Source organism: Numida meleagris, chromosome 1 (assembly GCF_002078875.1).
Source record: "Numida meleagris isolate 19003 breed g44 Domestic line chromosome 1, NumMel1.0, whole genome shotgun sequence".
Taxonomy (NCBI): Eukaryota; Metazoa; Chordata; class Aves; order Galliformes; family Numididae; genus Numida; species Numida meleagris.
The window spans coordinates 52815310-52834645 of NC_034409.1; the positions used below are offsets into that span (position 1 = coordinate 52815310).

Sequence of the window (19336 nt, forward strand, 5' to 3'; positions counted from 1 at the left end):
TCACAGTGGGCTCTCCCAAAACCCAGTACCCCAACCCTCTGGGTTATCCTAGGTGACACCATGATTCAATTGCAACCCTGAGGTTTTCGGTGGGTACAGGAGGACCTCCCCACATAGGGCCAAGCCCCATGGCACTCACCGGACAGTGATGGGGATGCTGGAGCGGCGGTCGCTCTCCTGCTCGTGCTGCCGACTGCCGCTCCGCATCAGGATGTAGCGGTTCTTCAGCTTCTCCGCTGCTGCCACTGACAGCCGAGGGCCGCACTTCCTGCAAGAGGGGACAGGAGAGGTGGCACCCTGGGCAGGATGTCCCTTGCGTGCTCCAAGCTGTTCTCACTCCCATCCCCTCTTGGCAGCTCACCCAGATAGAGCCCTTCCAAACCTAACCCCTATCGATCCTCAGAGACACCTTTCACTCAAAGATGCATGTGCTGCTTTACACATCATGCTTCTGGCGGCAGACGCAGATGCAGCAGGTCGAGACCTAGGCTGCACATCTGCCTCACCACACAACGTGACCCCAGCAACGCCACGTGACATGGGCACAGCCTAAATCACCCCTCTCACTCACGTCCGGCAGAAGGAGATGAGCTTCTTCAGCTTGTTCAGCTCGATTTCACCCTCCACAGCCTGTGTCTGCGTCAGGGCGCTCACATGCAGGGACATCACGTGCTTGGCCAGCGTCTAGGAGAGCAGGGAGCAGTCAGGCCGCAGGGAAACTTCCGTGTGATCCAGTCCTCCCCAAAAACAGGGCAGCAGGTGGCAGTTCAGAGAGCACAGCTCTGTTGATACTGAAGAAGGTGTCCCCCAACCCTACTCCCAGTGGCCATGCCTGGCTCTATGGTGACAACCAGAATCATGGGACAATAAGAAGATTGCCTTGCTTCAGTCTGGCAAGGCAGAGGCCTTAGAATCACAAAATTGCTTGAGATGGAAGGGACCCTTAAAGGCCATCTAGTCCAATCCCCCTGGAACGAACAGGGACACCTACAGCTTGATCAGGGTGCTCAGAGCACCCCCAGCCTGACCTCGAACATCTCCAGGGATGGGGCATCCACTGCCTTTCCAGACAATCTGTTCCAGTGCCTCACCACCCTGACTGTAAAAAAAACTTCTTCTTTATACCCAACCTAAATCTCCACTCTTTTAGTTGGAAACCATTTCACCTTGTCCCATCACAAAAAACCCTTCTAAAGAGTCTGTCCCCTTCCTTCTTACAGTCCCCCTTCAGACAATGAGAGGCTGCTATCAGTTCTGCCCGGAGGCTTGCTTTGCCTCTTCCCCAGGCTCTCAGCCCCACACTATGGCTGTGTAAGCTCCCGTGCTTCAAGCCCCAGCAGAGCCCATGTGCCTCAACTCACCATGTCTCGCTCCTCATTGTGCTCATCCTTGACAATGAAGATCATGTCGAATCGAGACAGGATGGTGGGCATAAAATCAATGTTGTCCTCGCCTTTAGTCTCATCCCAGCGCCCAAAGACGGAGTTGGCAGCTGCGAGCACTGAGCAGCGGGAATTCAGCGTGGTTGTGATTCCTGCCTGCGGGGAAGAAGGAACAGATGGGGTCAAGATCATGTGCATACAACAGCAGGACTAGAAGACTACTAACTCCTAGTATGAGCGCCTAAGCATTATGCACGAACTCATCCTCAAGCACTTAAACGTAAGGAAAGCCCATTTAAGTAGCACTCAATTGCACTGTAACAGTCCCACATCAGAGAGGAGTTGTCCATTACGAGGGGCCCCGACGAGTTGGGCCCACGCATCCTTCTGGTGGAAAACTGGCTTCTGCTGAGACTTGAGCATGGAGCAACTTCATGTAAATCCTCCTGGTAAGACAACCCTCAAGTGCACGAGCAGAACTGGAAACTGGGGCTGAATGCAGCCCTGAGGGGAAGTGCCCAAGGCACTGCTGCTACAACATTTTCAGTGCAGAAAAAAAAAAAAAAAGCCATAAGAAACTGCCTGAGAGGCAAAGGGGACTCACAAAGGGAGGGCAGCAGAAGATCAAATGGATGAAGTGTCTGGAGATAAGCAACTGCAAATCTCTGTGTGATTTTGCAGGCAGGAGGGGCAGTTAAGAGTGATTAGCAAGGACAAGTCACGGTTGCAGCTCTGTGACAAGGGACTGAACAGCTCAGAGGTGAGCCAGAGTGACCAGGAGGGAGAGGATTTGCAAGAAAAGAAGTTCAACAGTGGAAATGAAGAGAAACTGATACGGGAGAAGATCTGGCACTAGGTTCAGTTTACCTGAGCAAATGCACCTGAGCACAGCCCACTGGCAGGACCTACTGGCCTCAGAGCAGAAACTAATAACCCATTAAAACCACTGCCTGGAGAATTAACTCTGAAATGGGCAATTCTGGCAAAGGATGCATGGAAGCTCATGTGGAAACAGAGGTCAGCAAGTCAGGCTCCTGCCCTTACTACTTGCCCCTGCCTTGGAGCAATGCCTGCTGGCTTCTCACCTTCGCAATGGAGATGGTTTGCTGCTCCATGGCCTCGTGGATGGCCACACGGTCATCCTCCCGCATCTTCTCACCCAAGAGAGAAACAAGGAGGGAATTAAAAAAAAAAAAAAAAAAAAGCCACCATCAGTCACCTCTGGAAGACTTCAGCTGGGCGCCAAGCTCTGCCCACCCCACGTACCTTGTCGAACTCATCGATGCACACCACTCCGCCATCTGCCAGCACCATGGCTCCTCCCTCCATGAAGAAGCTCCTGGAGGAAGGGTCGCGGATGACCGAGGCTGTCAAGCCAGCAGCGCTGCTGCCTTTCCCTGAGGTGTATACCTAGCGGTGCACAGGACAAGGAGGGTCAGCACATCAACCACCACGGGACCTAGCAGCCCAATGCACTGCCATGCCACGGCCAGAGCTGTGAGAGGAAAGGCAAAGCTCAAGGGGAAGACACCTCAACGTGTGCCGAAGTGCATGCAGACTGGGACTGCTGCATGGTCCCAAGCCTCGAACCAAGGAGCTGTGACATACCGGAGGGCTTGCAGACATACAAATACAGGTATTAAGTACAGGACATGGAGTGATTCATTTTTCAATGGGCTGCTGCATTAGCTTTGTTTTCCCCCTGAGGAAACAACGCAGTCAGAGGCCGACTTTAATGGAGGTTATGAGAAAACAGAGCTGAAAACATAATTTCATGCCTGGGCTCAGTTTGGAGCTCTGTGCCTGAGGTGCAGTCAGCTTCATTTGTCCTGACCAGGCAGCACCTCTGCCCATCTAGTCTCAATAATAAACAGCAGCACCAGCCACGTCCTTGGACGTCTGCAAACAGCCCGACTCATCCCACAATTAAAGGCATTGATTACCTGCTTCCCCTTTCCTCCCTCACCCTCTGCCCTCTGCCCCATCTCCCCCAGGCTGGCACCAGCAGTTCCAGCTCACACCTCCACCAGCTGCTCTCGCTGGGGATGCAAGGGTGGGAATCTGCCACGACTGTGGTCTTCAGTGGCATGCAGAGAGCAGAAGGAAGAAATGAGCGGACACCTCATATCACCTACCCCGATGGGCGAACACTTCTCTACAAACTTCAGCAGTTGGGATTTGGCCGTCCCAGGGTCACCCAGCATCAGTAAGTTGATGTCTCCTCTGCGGGTCAGCCCATCCGGGAGCCTGGAGCAGCAGGGTGGGGAGACAGGGGGGAGATAGTGAGCCTTTATCTTGGTAGCAAAGCACTGCTGACAACGGCAGGCAGACTGTATAAACCATCACGTTGGCTTTTCCCCACCTCTTGCGAGAGCCTCCAAACAAGAGGCAAGCAATGGCCTTCTTGATGTCGGTGCTGCCATAGATGGAAGGCGCGATGCTCTTGGCAATCATCTCATAGATGTTGGGCATGGCAGTGAGGCGGCGAAGTTCCTCCTCTTCCTGAGGGGTCACTGCGCCAGCAAAACTGTGTCCTGCGCAGGAAAGAATGAAGCAACAGTGAACAAAGGGGCATTTCAAAGAAAAGACACTGTATCTCTCACACCTGCCACCACCAAAAGCCCTTCTTGCATCTCACAACAAATGCCACCAGATCTGAAGGGTGGAGAGGGCAGGCATTTGCTACCCCAGCACGGCAGGCTCTTCGTTACAGCCTGTGTGAGGGAAAGGGACTGGAAGAAAACAAAGCAAGGATCTTGGGCAAAGCAGCTGGGAGGAACTGGAGAGAAATTACAGTCAGAACCAAACTTCAAATACATAGCTCTATTTTAACCGTTGACTTCAGCCCGGATCCTCAGGGATGGTTTAGTGAATTCCCACAAAGATCAATAAGATACTAGAACTGAAATACCCTGGAGGACTCAGGCTGAAGCCTCATCATTTAACACCACTAAGACAAAACCATACACTTGGGTATACAGCACCCAGGGCAAGCCAGACCTCCTGGACCAGAACTGACCCTTTTGCTAAGTAAACAAAAGAAAAGGACACAGGCTGGGATTTTGTGCAGATCTTGCTGACTGGACTGCCCTGCTCAGAAAGAGGGCTCTCCCAACACCAGCTATCCACACAGACCAGACAGGCACCAAAATCAGCCCTCACCTGAGCCCTCCACGTCCACCTGGATGCCCACCACGCGGATGTAAGCACTTCGGATGCCCACACCCACGTTGTCTCGGCTTTTGTTCTTGCTCTGGGCAGACTTCTTGATGGAATAGATGCCCATGATGGTGACTCTGTTCCCTGGGACAACTTTGTCACACAAGTACCTAAGAGGATTAAAAGCAGAAAGCAAAGGATGGTGGTGGGGAAAACCGGTGGCACCACCAACACGGCTGGACAAGGATGATCTTAGTGGTGCTTTCCAACCTTAATGGTACTACAATAACAACAGTCAGTCAGGGGAGGAAGAAAAAAGCAGCAAGTTATGCTGCAGAATCACCCTGAGACATGGCAGCATGGCCACAGCCCACCCAGAGACCCAGCTGTCACCTGTCACAGTAGAGCTGCAGGTGCCGGGGCATCTCCCCATGTGGCACGGCATCGGGGGACTCCTGCAGCTTCAGGATCTGGAAGTCGACGCACTTGCACTTGTCCGGCATGATGAAATAGGGATCCAGTGGGCACTTGGGGCGTCCGGCCTGTTCTCTGTGCAGAGATCAATGGGGAGAGGTCAGCCAGGGGCAGCACTAGGGGTGTGGACAGTGGTCACAGTACCCAGAGCCCTCCCCTCTCAGGTCAGAAAGGGACCGTCACCAGCCCAAAGGTTCTCCAAACTGCTTCCAGCACATCAGAGCATCAGCACAAACCCAAAGCACAGTGATGCTCCCCCTGAATACTCCCAGAAGCACCTCCCTCTCTCCTGCTAGCTAAAAGCAAGCACAAAGGTAATTCATTAATGACACAGGAGGTAACAGTATAGACTCAACGCCTTGACAGGGCATATTTCTTTATAACCTCATGCATGAGGCAAACACTAAGTGGTTTCTGGTGAGAAAGCAATTAGCAGCGTGACAAGGCTGCCATCAACCTCCCAGTCCCTCGAGACGTCAGCTCTGCCTATCTGCACTGCTCTACTACAAGCTCTGGGAGATGGGGAGCAGCTCTGTGTCTTGATGGCTCCTCTGCAGAGCACCATCAGTGCCTGACTCCATGCAGGCAGCCATGGGGCTTTTTGGGAGGATAAAACACAAGGGAGGAGAAGTCCCACTGGAAAAGGGAAGAGATGCTGCACGGCAGCTGTGCTGACCCACTTGCGCAGCCAAGGATCAGGAGCCAGGCAGGAATGATGCCTATCCCAAAGGCCTCTCAGGCTGCTTTAGAGATAAGGCAGAGAAAATAAATACTGGCAGGACTGAGTTCAAAGACACAATCCATCAAGATCAGCCCATGTGAATGCTGCAGCACGGCAGCAGCCTAATGCTTGCAATTCGTGCAGGCAGTAAAAGCTGTAAAGCAGGATTTGGAAATTAGGAGCAAAGTATCCTTGCAGAATTTAATGGAAAACAGACCATCAGGGAGGGGGATGTGGAAGCAAGAAGTTTGCTTGAATAGGATAAGAACTTGGTAAGGAAGGTGGGAGAGGAACTGAAAGAAGAATTATGGGGCAACTGGAGCTCCCCTATTCAAAAAAAAGACAGGGAAGTTCTACATAGAGCCCAGCAGAAGGCCACCGAGATGATGAGGGGCCTGGAGCATCTCCCTTATGAGGAAAGGTTGACAGCCCAGGACTGTTCCACCTGGGGAAGAGAAGGCTGAGGTGGGATCTTATCAATGCTTATAAATATCTCATGGTGGGGAGTCAAGAGGATGGGGCCAGGCTTTTCTTGGTGGTGTCCACTGGTACGACAAGGGGCACAAACTGGAACATAAGAAGTTCCATACAAACATGAGGAAAAACATCTTTACTGTGAGGGTGACAGAGCACCGGAACAGGCTGCCCAGAGAGGCTGTGGAGTCTCCTTCTCTGGAGATACTCAAAACCCACCTGGACTCTTCCCTCTCCAATCTACTCCGGATGACTGATGATCTCCAGAGGTCCCTCCCAGCCCATATGACTCTGTGACACAGCCCATTCTGCCCCACCACCTGCCCCACACAGCCCCAGGTCAGCTCTCACGTGTTGCATTTCCTGGGCAGAGCGTAGCCCTCCAGACCCGGCCGCACTGCGATGTTGTTGATGGTGTTGCGACAGCTGCGGCACTGGATGGCGATTTTGGTGGCTTTGGCTCTCACAGGGGTGGCAGCAATGACAATACCAGGGATCTTGACAAGGTGGGACATCTGGTCGGACTGGAAAGGAAAAGAAGGGAAGGTGAGGAAAACACCACCGGAAGATAGATAGGAAACTCGTGGTGCTGAGGAAATGCGCTGACACTTCCTACATTTGTGGGACTATGGTCTCACAGGCTCACCTTTAGGCTGCGGATGTTGGCCGCGTTGGCATCAGACCTCAGCATGACCTGTATGTCCTGCAGGGCTTCTTCCCCAGCGGGACGAGGACGAGTGACCTCATCTGCCACCTCCTTCGCTGCTTCTTCCAGCTACAAAGAGAACAGCCGTCAGGACCACCCCTACACCACAATGCCAGCACATCACGTTGCCCATTCTACCCACGTTGCCCATTCTCCCCACGTTGCCCATTCTATCCCTTACCAGCTGCAGGTGCTCGGCAGGCTGCTTGTACAGATAGTCGGCAAGATCCTCATCAAAGCTGGCCAGGTCCTCCATCTCCACCTCCACCCAGTACTGGCCCAGGTTGTAGTGCCGCTTCAGCTCATCCCTGCAAGGCAGCAGGCGCAGGATTGCGGGTCAGGGCTACCCACAGGACTCTACGGGGAGGCCTCAGTGCAAAGCACATGAGGAAAACAGCACTAAGGGAATCGGGTGGTACGTGGGCAAACCTTCCACCCCAAACACGTTGAGATGTGCCACCAGCCCTGGCACAGCAGTTCCAATACAACACTGCCCACCCTACAGGGAGCTCTCTATGCTCCACAGGAAGAGCAGGCCGGTGCTGCTACACATCCCACCGTACCTGTATTTGAAGGTGAAGCCCGTCCGGTCCGTTCCCACGCGGTACTGCCGCAGGAACTCCTTAAAGCGTCGCTGCAGTTGGGATTTCCGCACTTGCCCCTCGTCCGCCGATGCGTCCACCCCAAAGCTGTCGCTGTAGTAAATACCGGGCTCGTCGAAGCCCGACATGGTGGCTGCACCTCACCTGCGGGGCGAGCGCACACTCAGAACCGGGCAGCCCCGTCCCGTTCCGCGGCGTCCCGAGCCCCACAGCCACCGCCACGCACCGCCACCAACTTTTTCGCGGCAAAACTAGCGCCCGCCGGACACCGGACGGCAGCGCAGCCCGCTTCCGATTGGCCCGGCCGCAGCACCCCGCCGCTGATTGGCCCCGGCCGCCCTTCCGCCCCGCCCCAGCTGGAAGCGCGCGGCTTCGCCTCTGCCTCCGATTGGTCGGGGCATTCCGCCCCCGCCCGCTGGGAGCAGTTTGGCGCGAAATCTGGGGGAGAAGGGCAGGAGGGAAGCGAAATGGCGGTCGGGCGGTACCATCATTCCGGCGCGGGGCGGGGGGGGGCAGGTGAAACCATTGCTGGCGGGGGGAGACACAGGCATAACCGAGTCTTTGCTCTTGCATGGGTGTCCTCTGGGGAGGAGTTTCCCTTTTCACTTTGTCCATGTTTGGACACAGGTTTTCTAAGGTCACCTGGTCTCTAGTGATTGGTTACTGTTTTGGACTTGTGCCCCTACTTCAAGGATGCTGCCCTTACTGCAGAAGTCTTGTGGCCAGGAAGGATATTTATCATAGATGAGCAGTGCTTCTGGAAGTTATAAGCAGAACTGTAACTTTGAGCAAGAACCTTAATTAGGCAAAAATGGCACGTAATTTGCACTGAGACATCAATAAGACAAGAGGAAAGGGAGTTAAACTAAAAGAGAGGAAATCTAGGGTAGATGTTAGGAATAAATTATTTACTCAGAGGCACTGGCACAGGCTGCCCAGAGAAGCTGTGGGTGCCCCATCCCTGGAGGTTCAAGGCCAGGTTGGATGGGGCCATGTCAGCCTGAGCTGGTGGGTGGCAGCCCTGCCCACAACAGAGAGTTGGAGCTGAGTAGGCTCTAAGGTCCCTTCCAACCCAACCCATGATTTTTTTTTATCACCTTGCTGGGCTTGGCTTCATGTGCCCCAGGTCCTGGAAGGTATTGGGGTCGATATGGTTGGCACTGAGGTCTGCTGTTGCATGCCTGTTCCCCATTTGCTGGAGCTGTGAGGTGGGGTCAGGGCCTGATATACTCTTGGTGTCTGGGCGGTGGAAAGTTAGAGGTACTTTGTACAACCACAGAATGTTGTTCTATTTCAAGAAGCGTGTAGGAGCTGAAGGTGCTGGAGCAGAGTGGGAACAGGGCTGGTTCTGAGAGCTCCCACCTCCCTCTGTTGTAACCACTGCATGCAAAGCTGGGAGGGAGGAAAGGCCCCTCCTTCCTCCTCTTTAACAATGGGAAACACCAGGCTTGAAGACTTGACATTGAATTTTATTATGTATATAAATTATATAATCAGATAAAAGAATGACACTATATCTTCAACAACCATTGTCTCTTAAAAAAAAAAAAAAAGAAAAATGATTGGAAGAAGAGTTAACACAGACCTGCTAGTGTCATGTAAAACAGTTCTATAGCCCATGGGAGCTGTGCGGCTCCACAGAAACAGTGATCACAGTGTTATCTAGCAGTATAAAATATTGAGCAAACAGAGCTCTGGGATCTGCGTAGTTCTGAGGCAAGACAGGTGTCAAAGCTGCATTTCTGATCCTGTGGGATTATTGCAGATACTCTGTAGAACAACTGCAGCTCTTGGCCGTTGGTTTTAGGCTCTTCCTGCCCTTGGTCCTGGTGGTGATGTTGTTAGTCTGTGAGGAGAGCTTGCAGCAAGCAGGGAAAGGGCCTGGAGCCCCTCGCAGCACTCTGCTTTCTGAAGAGAAAGGTCTCCAAATGTTAGTGGCAGAGCCGAGATCACAGTGCCCAGTCAAAGGGAATTTCCCTAGAAGGACTGGGGAAGGTGGATTAGTTCAGGCTGAGGGAAGGCACGAAGAGAAGGCGAAGGTCCTGCTCGCTCACATGGCAAATAAGCCCAAGGCAACTGTGGTGGCGATGAAGCCGAGCGCCAGGATCCACCGCACCAGGGGAGAGGTGGTCAGCATGTCTGCCTGCATCCTGCTCGTCCTCTCGCTTTCCATCCCAGCTGCTGGACCTAGTGCAAATAGGAAAAACACGTGGATGAGGACAGTGGGAGGTAAGCTGCTCTCCTCAGTGCTGGAGCAGAGCTGGTGGAGCTGTCCAGGGGAGGAGGAGAACCCAGAGCCTGGTGAGAAATCAGCGGCAGGGGGTTCTGCTCTCTCAGGGCAGATGAAGAATGGGAGCAAGCAGCTTGACATATGTGTTACGAAGGTGCACAAGCCTCTGCCTGTACTTGGGTGCAGGACTCTTCCCTTGTCTCCTCACTGGCTTAGAAACGCAATAAAATGCAATTAATTGGTTTAACAGTCTATGAATCACAGGATCCATAGAGTTCATAGAATCACAGAATAATTAAGGTTGGAAAGACCTCTAAGATCACCTCGTCCAACACCAGCCCATCCCCACCGTGCCCACTGACCATGTCCCTGAGTGCCACATCCACACGGTTCTGGAACACCTCCAGCAGCGGTTACTCCACCACCTCCCTGTTCCAACACATCACCTCTCTTTCTTAGTACACCAAACCAATAATTGCCCTGTACAACTCCAGAATGGGATTCCTCATCCAACACCATTTTTTTCAAAAATCCTATTTCTGTAGGCTTACTGGGAAAGGGACAGCAAAGAGTCATGGAGAAATTTTACTGCCATTTCCAAAGAACTTGCTTTCAACTTCCTTAGTGATGTGCAAGACCAGAGTGCTTTTCATTCTTTGCCATGGGAAAACTGCTTCAATCCGGTATGCACTGAAAAATCTCTCTTTCAGCTTCAGAATGGTAAGATGATAAGGGTTTTCCTACTAGAAGCACACGATATCAGGGAAACCACTCTCTTCTGTCAACACGTGAGCCTGCTCCTAACTCACTCAACAAATCTGACTTCAAAAAAAGTAATTGCTTTTCTTGCTCAGTCTAAGCCCAGTTCAGGATCAGCACTTGCCAGTAGGTGGAGATCTTTGCAAAACCGAGCCTGTAAAATCAGGCTGTAAATTCACCGCTTTCGAGCTGGCTATTTTTACCACCCAGAAAACCACACTTGTGCTAAACTCTGCACGCTTTTCCGGAGGTATTTTGAATAAATACCTCTGAAAGGCAAGGAAATGACCAGAGGAAGATTTAGAAGATTTAGAAAGGCTGTTGAGCAAGGTTGTGTGCCAAGAACCTTTTGTCAGCATTCCAGGTGATCTGCTGGGCCCAAAATTGCAGTCTGTGCTTCTGTGAGCTCAAGGCCAGGTTTCTCTGGCTAATGAGCCTTTACCCTTGCTATAACCTTTAAGGAGGAGAAAGGAGCGTCTTCTTGCGCTGCTCCCTCACTAACACTATTTCTGGGAAGCCCATATACGCCATCCTTGCTCTGTAATACCTAGAAGAAGCTTTGCCCATACCATTACCCTTTGTACTACATACTGGCTGCTGGTGAAGGCTGGTGCAAGCGCCTCACTCTCAGTTCTCAGTGGATGTTACAAACAACATCAGAGGAAGGGAGGAAAACCAAACTGCAAGTGGCAATATTAAACGTCTGCCTTTGGGAATGCCTTACCGTTTTCATGCGATTTGTTAACATTCCTCGCGCGAAGCTCTGCCTTTGGCTGCACAGCGTGACCATTCTCCTGGCTCTTGGACACCAGCTTCTGCAGCGCCTCAAACACCTGAGAAGAAAGAACATTATCTCATGATGTGGCCTCTGCTCCTTTGCTTTCGCTGCTCTCCTTGCCCCTGCCCTAGACACTTTGGGAACTAAAGGAAGATGCAAGCTTTCAACCCAAGTCAAAGAATCGTAGAATCGTTTGATTTGGGAGGGACCATTAAAGATCATCTAGTCCAACTTCCCTGTACCCCAGACTCTCTGGGCTTTTTGCACAGAACAGGCCTGTGGGGCCTGGCTGTTCACTTTACAGGTAAGCTTCCAGCTCAGGAGAAGGCTATTGCACATGTTCTGCTCAAACCTCGGAGGAGGGAGAAGAGCCCTTCAGAGACCCACTGCTTGCTAGGCTCCCGATCAGGACAAGTGCAGCCACCCCACTCTAGGTTGCTATAATCCACAACTTCCTGTGAGCTCCACAGCAGAAATACCGTCTTTGCCGTTCCCTGTAACTGTTATCTTATTTGGGAGAGGGCGTGGGCAGACAGGGCTGGCTGGTTGTTACTCACCTGTATATTTAGCAGGAATGCTTTCTTGGCCTCCTCCAAGACTCTTTTCTTAGTAGCATGATCCATCTCGAGGGCATTCATGCGGGACCGGTAGAGCTGTTTGAACTTGGTGGCATTGGAGACTCCATCGAAGGTGAAGAAAGCCAACCCTTCTCCAGTGCTGGGCAGCTGGAGGGCCTTTTGGGCAATTTTCTTCAGCACCTGCCCCCCAGACAGGTCTCCCAAATAGCGAGTGTAGGCATGGGCCACCAACAGCTCTGGATGCTCCTTGCCAACGTAGTGGAGCCTCTCAACGTATTTCTGAGTAGCCTCGGGACACGGGATCTCTGCCCTCCAGTTGCTGCCATAGAAGTACTCCAAGTCTTTCTCCAGGGCAGCTTTCCGGTGCAGCTCCGCCGGAAAATAAACAGGGGCATAGACAGGGTTGTCCTTGTTACGGTCGATCTCCTCCTCTAGAGCTGAGTAGATGAAGTACAGGGATGCTGTAACCAGCTGAAACAGAAGCAAGAGGATGAGCTACAGGTGCACCTGTCTGCTTTTGGGACAAATCCCACCAACAAAAAAGTTACTCACGCACACACACTCAGTATTATGCTATGCAGCGTATCTGTTATGTTGCAGGTTTCCTGCGTGGCAGATGGAGTTGCAAGGGGCAGTGGGACACTACCTAGCCTGTTTCCAGCAGATGCTGGTCTTACCTACCCTTAAAAGCTGATGCCTTCACCTTCAAGTTAAAGTTCTCACAGCTTGACATGATGGAAACTTTCATCACGCCTCGCCTGTTCTCTTCATCCCCCCCAGTCAATACAGAGAGTATTCCCAAAGGCTCATTTCTGAATGCTTACAGATGGATGTGGCTTCCCTCTGTGGGAACCTGTGAGATGACAACCCACCCCGCTAATGTTGCAACCAGCTTGTCCTGAGAATGGAGCCTTGGAAGAGGGGATGCCTCTTTGGTTGCCCCAAGGAGACAAGACGTAAGGGACGGGAGGCCTCTGAAAGATGCCTTTGTGAAACATCACTGTGCAGCTATGCGCTCATCCCTCTGTTTTGAAACCATTGTTATTGTTTTCCCCAGCTTGCATGCTATTTTCCTCTATCTGGCAGCTTTTCCACGTGGCATAAGACAATCTGGCTGTGTTCTTCCCTTCCACGGGCATTCTGTTTGCAGAGGCTGTGCACATATCTATATCCATGCCACTTCTTGCTTATACTGAAATCCCTTATCAACAGCAACGCGTAAAACATGGAGGTACAGGTGAGTCAGGTTTGGGGGAATTGGAGAGAAAGCAGTTTACTCTCCCAGCAGAGCAGTCAGCACTGCAGGACGATTGCAGCCTTTCACCACTGCAAACAGGACTTTGATACACACACACACAGGCAGTGGTTGTGTTGTGGAAACTGATATTCAGATCCTAGGAGTCACGTGTCAGGGCAGGTATACGGGTTTGCCAAGAAAGTAAATAAAAAAAGAAGAGGTTTTTAAACGATAACTCCAGTTCACTGGAAACAAAACAAAAACATTGCCCAGCCAGTGAAGAAAAATTAACTTGGCCAGTTGTCTTTAGTGGCTCGGTGGGAAAGGTGGCTTTTGAAAACTGCCATCGCTTCTCAAAGCCCGGTGTCACATCTCGCTCCCTGTCACTGTGTAAATATTTCCCGGGAAACCGAGCCGTGCTCCTGAATCTCAGAGGTCTTTTTTCATCACCAACTCGTCTCAAAGTCCGCTGCCCGACCGGTGCCCCATTCCTAACAGCAGGAAGTCAACGCCTGCCACCGACCTCACGCTCGACTAAGTGTCGTGAATACAACCTGTCAGAAATAAATGGTCTGATTTCTGTTCTCGTGGATTTATTTTTCAAGGAGCCATTCAACAACAAAGCAATTAAACCACAGGTCGGTTCGCTAGCTGCTATTTGCAAAGCTGTGTGTCAGCTCCCCTGGCCTCCCGGGAATTTCTCACCCAGGTGTTTGCTTTGTTTTTGCTCACAGCTTTGTTACGTGACTCAGATCCATCCTGTCCCTAGCCAGGATAGCTGCAGACTAGTACCGGCACATAGCTCTTTCATTTCAAGAAAAGCAGCAGGCTCCTACCTGCTGGCAGCAGACATATCTTGCTCCAACTCAATCTGCCTTTAAGCAATTGCTCCTGATCCCAGCTCTGCTATAACCCAAGTGACAGCTAAAACACAGTCAAGCGTAGTGCCAGAGATGATCTCACAGCCTTGCTCCATTGCTATTCCATCATTATTTCTAGCTGCAACTGCTTAGAGCATTCTAAATTCAGTATGCTCCATTCACAGAATCACAGAATCATTAAGGTTGGAAAAGACCTCTAAGATCACCCAGTCCAACACCAGCCCATCCCCACCATGTCCACTGACCACGTCCCTCAGTGCCACATCCACACGGTTCTGGAACACCTCCAGGGATGGGGACTGCACCACCTCCCTGGGCAGCCTGTGCCAGCGCAGCACCGCTCTTTCTGAGAAGACATTTTCCCCCATATTCAATCTGAACCCATATCTGCCCATTGTTTTACCTCCGTTAACTACACGCGACAGTCCCCAAGCAGCTCTGCTGAGCTGTTGCATCCTACCTTAAACTCATGGAGGGACACCTGTCCCTTCTGGAAATTCCTCATGAAGGGTGTGTTCTCCGCCTGCTCGTGCACCTCCTTGGTGGCTTCCTTCAGGAGCTCCGACAGGTCCTGGGCCATGCTGGGGAAGGGAGAGCAGCAAGAGAGATGTCAGCCCTGCCGCAAAGGGACCTCGGGAAAAGGGGGAGCCGGGGACAGCAGGAAAAGGAGCAGAGCCGCGGGCAGGAGTGCCGGCATTCCGCTGGCCGTCCCGAGCGGGGAGCACTGCAAGAATGCACGGAGAGGTGAGGAGGAGCGTGCCTGAAAGCAGGGGAGAGTACAGCGCTGCTGGCTGAGCGCTTCCGTCCCTTTCCCGACCCGCTCTCACCTTTCAGTGCTGCGTGGCTGGGGTGTTTCCATGCTTCTCCGCCTGGTCTCGAGCTTCTGTTTCCCTGCTGTTTGTTTCCCGGTTGTTTCCCGGCTTGAGCTCTCCTCCCGCTCCCGGGACGTGAAGCGCTGCGCTTTGTAGCCCGACTCCTGCTCCCAGCTTTATACAGGCGGGCCACGTGAGCAGCACAGCCGCTGACCTCATGTGAGCAGGCTTCTTGCAACACGCTGCACTTCCCCTCCCAGTGCTGTGCCCCCCAGCCCCCCGGGACGGCTGAGAAGGCGGGAGGAATTTTCCCGATGCCTTTTGGCAGCTCAGCACCAACAAAGGGGTGCAGCTTCTGCAGCATCTGTCCCTGAAAGAGGCCGGTGTCAATGTTTTATCACCCACGGCTGTGAGCATCTTCAGAGCGTCTGAAGTCGCAGGGAGCTTTGCTGGCCACGGGATGAGCTCTGCTCTGTGGGTTGGGAACATCCCTGCTTTGTGGAGGGGAGCACAACAGGGACCCTTAAAGCACAGCCCTGCCAAAAAGGACTCGGGGGTACTAGTGGATGGCAGCTGGACGTGGGCCAGCAGTGCATCCTCGCAGCCCAGAAAGCCAACTGCGTCCTGGGCTGCATCCAAAGCTGCGTGGCCGGCAGGGCGAGGGAGGTGATCCTGCCCCTCTGCTCTGCGCTGTGAGACCTCACCTGGAGTGCTGCGGCCAGATGTGGAGTCCTCAGCGCAGGAGAGACATGGACCGGTTGGAGTGCATCCAGAGGAGGGCCACAAAAGTGATCCAAGGGATGGAACACCTCTCCTGTGAGGACAGGCTGGGAGAGCTGGGGCTGTTCAGCCTGGAGAAGAGAAGGCTCTGGGGAGACTTCATTATCTAAAGGGCCTTTCATTATCTGATCAAGCTGTAGGTGTCCCTGTTCATTGCAGGGGAGCTGGACCAGACGGCCTTTAAAAGTCCCTTCCAACTCAAAAAATTCTGTGATTCCATGACTCTATGATTCTTTCCACACGCTCTGCACAGGTGTGCCTGCACGGATGCACACAGAGATACGCTTTCCTCACTCCCTTACACAACAGAAATACTGAATTGGAGTGGCAGGTGGGCACTGTTGTGGGCACCACTGTGTGCAGGGTGATGGAGGGGGACGGCAGTCCATCCCCTCAATACCCAGAGGCTGTCACATCTGCTGTGTGCAGGAGACTGCCAAGGTGTGATGCAAGGCTTCAGGGAAACTGAGGCAGGCTGCAGACACTTGCAATGGCAAATAGTTTCTCTGGTTTTGGACAGGAGAGCTGGACAAGGTGCTCCTGCTAGTAGCTGGCTGCTCTGCTGTTTTGTCTGCTGCAGCAGCCAAGGAGGCAGCCAGCAGATGGAGTGGGGCCCCTCTTCCATCTGGAGCTATGCTGGAAGCACAGCTAACCGGGACGGGAGATGCATCATTCTTCTGTGCTTTGAGAAAGTACGAATTCTGCCTTTGAGCCAAGAGTGTGGGGCAGTTAAAGCCATCACTGCCTTACTGCCGTGGGCAGAAAGGGAAGGACGGGGTGGGGGTCTTCTGTCTATCTGTCCCCTGGCTTTGAGTGGGCCTCATGTGTCTCCTGCACAGCTGGGCTCGGTGCTTTGGGTTGGAGTGGCCTAGAGGGATTGTGCACACATGTGGCTCTGTGCTGGGCTGACATCTGGCAACTGTGCACACTCAGGAAGGATTACTCAGCGCTCCCAGCCTGACTCAGCCGTGCTTTTCCTGTCTTACCCCTCTCTTTAAAGCCACAGAGCATTCTAGCAAAAGCTAGCTTTTACCCCTAGGCCACTTGCTGCTTGTTTTGCTATCAGATAAAATAAATTTATTGGGATGTCCGAGCCTTTGAAACAAGCGTGAGAAAGCCCTTAACTTCCCCTGGCCCCTAGAGAGGGGCCAGTCCTGCCTGAAGACATTGATGCCATTTTTGCCATTGGACTGGCTCTGAAATGAGCATTTCCCACTGGCATCATGTGCATGCAGCACAGTTTTCACTTCTTTCAGTGAGCCCTATTTGGACATGGGAAGCTGGAACACAGACTGAGCCTATAGTTCTGCTGGGGGGAAGAAGGAAAGATATGAAACTGGATGATATTATTCATAATATGAGTATGAAATAATATGAAAAAAACTACCCTCCCTAAACCATAGTCCTCCTTTCATCCACGTTCTGCAGCTCCATTTCTTCCCAAGGAATTTCCAGCTTCATTTAGGCCAATGCTTTTGTCTTCTGTCTGCCTGCTCCCCAAAAGTTGCATGCTTGGGTGCACTTAAAGATGTGTCCAAAATACCCTTTTCCTCCAGGGCAGAGGTAGACAGGGACTCAGGAGAAGAGAGTGGGTATCACATCTTGTCATTGCCAGTGTAGGTAGGGCACTTCTTCCCAGGAAGAACTCCAGCTTTTTCATGGAATCACAGAGTCACAGAATCATTAGGATTGGAAAAGACCTCTAAGATCACCCAGTCCAAACACCACCCCATCCCCACTGACCGTGTCCCTCAGTGCCACATCCACACGGTTCTGGAACACCTCCAGGGACAGTGACTGCACCACCTCCCTGGGCAGCCTGTGCCAGTGCAGCACTGCTCATTCTGAGAAGAAATTTTTTCCTAATATCCAACCTGAACATCCCCTGGCACAACTTGAGGCCATCACCTCTCATCCTATCACCTATTTTTGTTCTGAGATGTCCTCTGTTGTATCATCTTCTGCATCTGGGGCTTTGCCTTCTCCTGGGATGGTCACAGGAGACGAGGTCGCAAGAGCCAAGGCACAGCTCTTCCACAGGAGCAGGGAAGCACACCATGCCCCAGGACTGGTTTGTGCCTGATGTGGTTGGGGTTACTGAGGGTGGAGAGGCTGTGAGGCCAGGTTCCTCACTCCAGAAAAGCCCAGAGGCCTTGCAATGAGATGGAGGGAGAACTGAAAGCAGGCTGTCATCAATTTTGCAGTCACTGGGCTGGAGCTTTTCTGGCTTCATCCAGTGCTCTGCAATGAGGAATTGCATTGCTTCCTCTCTGCTCTTGCTGTGCTTTCACTGATCAGTGGCTGCACAGTGCCGGAGGGGATGGTGGTATGTGGGACTACTGCTGAGTTTTGCCAGGGGATTTGTAGGAAGATAAATGAAGCAGCCTCAGGCTGATATTTGTGATAGTGATGGGCTTAAAAACCTTGGTCTGCCCATCTGAGTCTCTGAGAAAATGTTTAAGTCGTGGGATGGGTTAGAAGAATGGTTAACAGCAACAGAAGTCGTTGAGGGGTCAGTGTTGTCATCAGGGGAAGGGAAGTATGGGAGATTGAAAGGGACAGACTCTTTAGCAGGATCTCTTAGAACAGGACGAGGGGAAACAGTTTCCAACTAAAAGAGGGGAGATTTAGGTTGGATGTAATAAAAAAGTTTTTTACGATATAGGTAGTGAAGCACTGGAGCAAGTTGCCTAGAGAGGTGATGGATGCTCCATCCCTGGAGACATCCAAGGTCAGGCTGGAGGGGCTCTGAGCACCCGCATTGAGCTGTAGGTGTTCATTGCAGGGGAGCTGAACCAGATGACCTTCTAAAGGTCCCTTCCAATTCAAATGATTCTATGATTCTAAGATTTTCCTCTTTATGGACCTAACAGCTTGTTCTGACCATAGGTTTTGCAGTCAGAACCCTCTGGTTACACCATCGTCCCCAGGGAACAAAGCTCTCCTGCCCTCTGGAAGCACTGCTCCACATTTGGCTCTGGTGCATTGCTTCCCAGCAGCTTGGCTGGTGTGAGGAAGCACCGCCTGGTCTCAGCCAGTCTTGGCCAGCAAAGAGGGAACTGGTGGACAGCTGAAACCGTGACACAGCAGAATTCAGCCTGGCTGGGAGGGGGGCTGACTCAGCAACCAGCTCTTGCTGTGTAATGGAGAGGGAAAAACCCCACACCGCTGCAATAGCCACGTACAGCTACTGGCGGAAGGAGGGAGTCACTGCTGGAGTCCAGGGGACGTGCTGTGTGCTAATTCGTGTTTACCAAAAGGAGGCTGCAGAACAGATGGTGCTCGTTGCTTTCAGCACGGAACAGCCCGAACCCAGATCAAAGATACAGGTGGAGCACAGCGGGTGGGAGCGCCAGGATCTGCGGGGTCCTCCCCATGGGGCTGTGGCGGTGGCACCTCTGGGGGATGGATGCTGCTGCTGCTGTGCACAGACCCCATGCAGTGGTCCCAGAGATGGATGTGGTGGGGGATGGATGTGCGTGCTCGATTCTCAGGATGATGGAAACAGGAAGCGGGGATTACAATACGCATTGTTCCAGATGTGTGGATAAGGGCTTCCCCTGGGGCTCGGTGCTGGTGGGGGCAGACCCTGCGACCTGCGGCGACAGGGAAGTGTGGAAGAGAGCAAGGCAGCTAGCAAATAGAAACCCCATATAGCCCTGTGTGAAGCAAAGTGCACCCTGATTGAGACAGGGGCACGCTGCGAGTAGCTGCATTTGAGAACTGTCACGTAGGCACAGAGCAGGACTTTGTACCGCAGCTC

At 52.5% G+C, this 19336-nt stretch overlaps 2 protein-coding genes across 2 annotated transcripts in view; both read right to left on the reverse strand.

The window, feature by feature from the left end:
- The window catches only part of MCM5 (minichromosome maintenance complex component 5), a 9216-nt gene extending 1393 nt beyond the window's left edge, over positions 1 to 7823 (reverse strand). Inside the window, exons 1-13 of the mRNA XM_021386264.1 lie at positions 7480 to 7823; positions 7098 to 7224; positions 6857 to 6985; positions 6562 to 6734; positions 4935 to 5090; positions 4545 to 4711; positions 3745 to 3916; positions 3518 to 3629; positions 2649 to 2792; positions 2468 to 2533; positions 1362 to 1538; positions 572 to 684; positions 140 to 268 (exon numbers count right to left, since the gene is read on the reverse strand). Coding sequence (XP_021241939.1) covers positions 140 to 268; positions 572 to 684; positions 1362 to 1538; positions 2468 to 2533; positions 2649 to 2792; positions 3518 to 3629; positions 3745 to 3916; positions 4545 to 4711; positions 4935 to 5090; positions 6562 to 6734; positions 6857 to 6985; positions 7098 to 7224; positions 7480 to 7646 — 1832 coding nt within the window. The 5' untranslated portion in view covers positions 7647 to 7823. The remainder of the gene's footprint in view (positions 1 to 139; positions 269 to 571; positions 685 to 1361; positions 1539 to 2467; positions 2534 to 2648; positions 2793 to 3517; positions 3630 to 3744; positions 3917 to 4544; positions 4712 to 4934; positions 5091 to 6561; positions 6735 to 6856; positions 6986 to 7097; positions 7225 to 7479) is intronic.
- On the reverse strand, positions 9055 to 14969 carry HMOX1 (heme oxygenase 1). The gene is made up of 5 exons (XM_021386279.1): positions 14809 to 14969; positions 14442 to 14562; positions 11843 to 12334; positions 11232 to 11340; positions 9055 to 9705 (listed from the first exon to the last, which is right to left on the reverse strand). Exons 1-5 carry the CDS (start codon positions 14838 to 14840, stop codon positions 9569 to 9571), a joined length of 891 nt encoding a protein of 296 aa, XP_021241954.1. The 5' UTR covers positions 14841 to 14969; the 3' UTR covers positions 9055 to 9568.

Excerpts from the sequence above, each read along its gene's own strand:
- HMOX1 (XM_021386279.1), bottom strand. The coding sequence starts at position 14,840 with ATGGAAACACCCCAGCCACGCAGCACTGAAAG. Across the intron at positions 14,563-14,808 it reads CAGCCACGCAGCACTGAAAG|CATGGCCCAGGACCTGTCGG; the intron begins GTGAGAGCGGGT and ends TCCCTTCCCCAG. Across the intron at positions 9,706-11,231 it reads TAACAAATCGCATGAAAACG|GTCCAGCAGCTGGGATGGAA; the intron begins GTAAGGCATTCC and ends TATTTGCACTAG.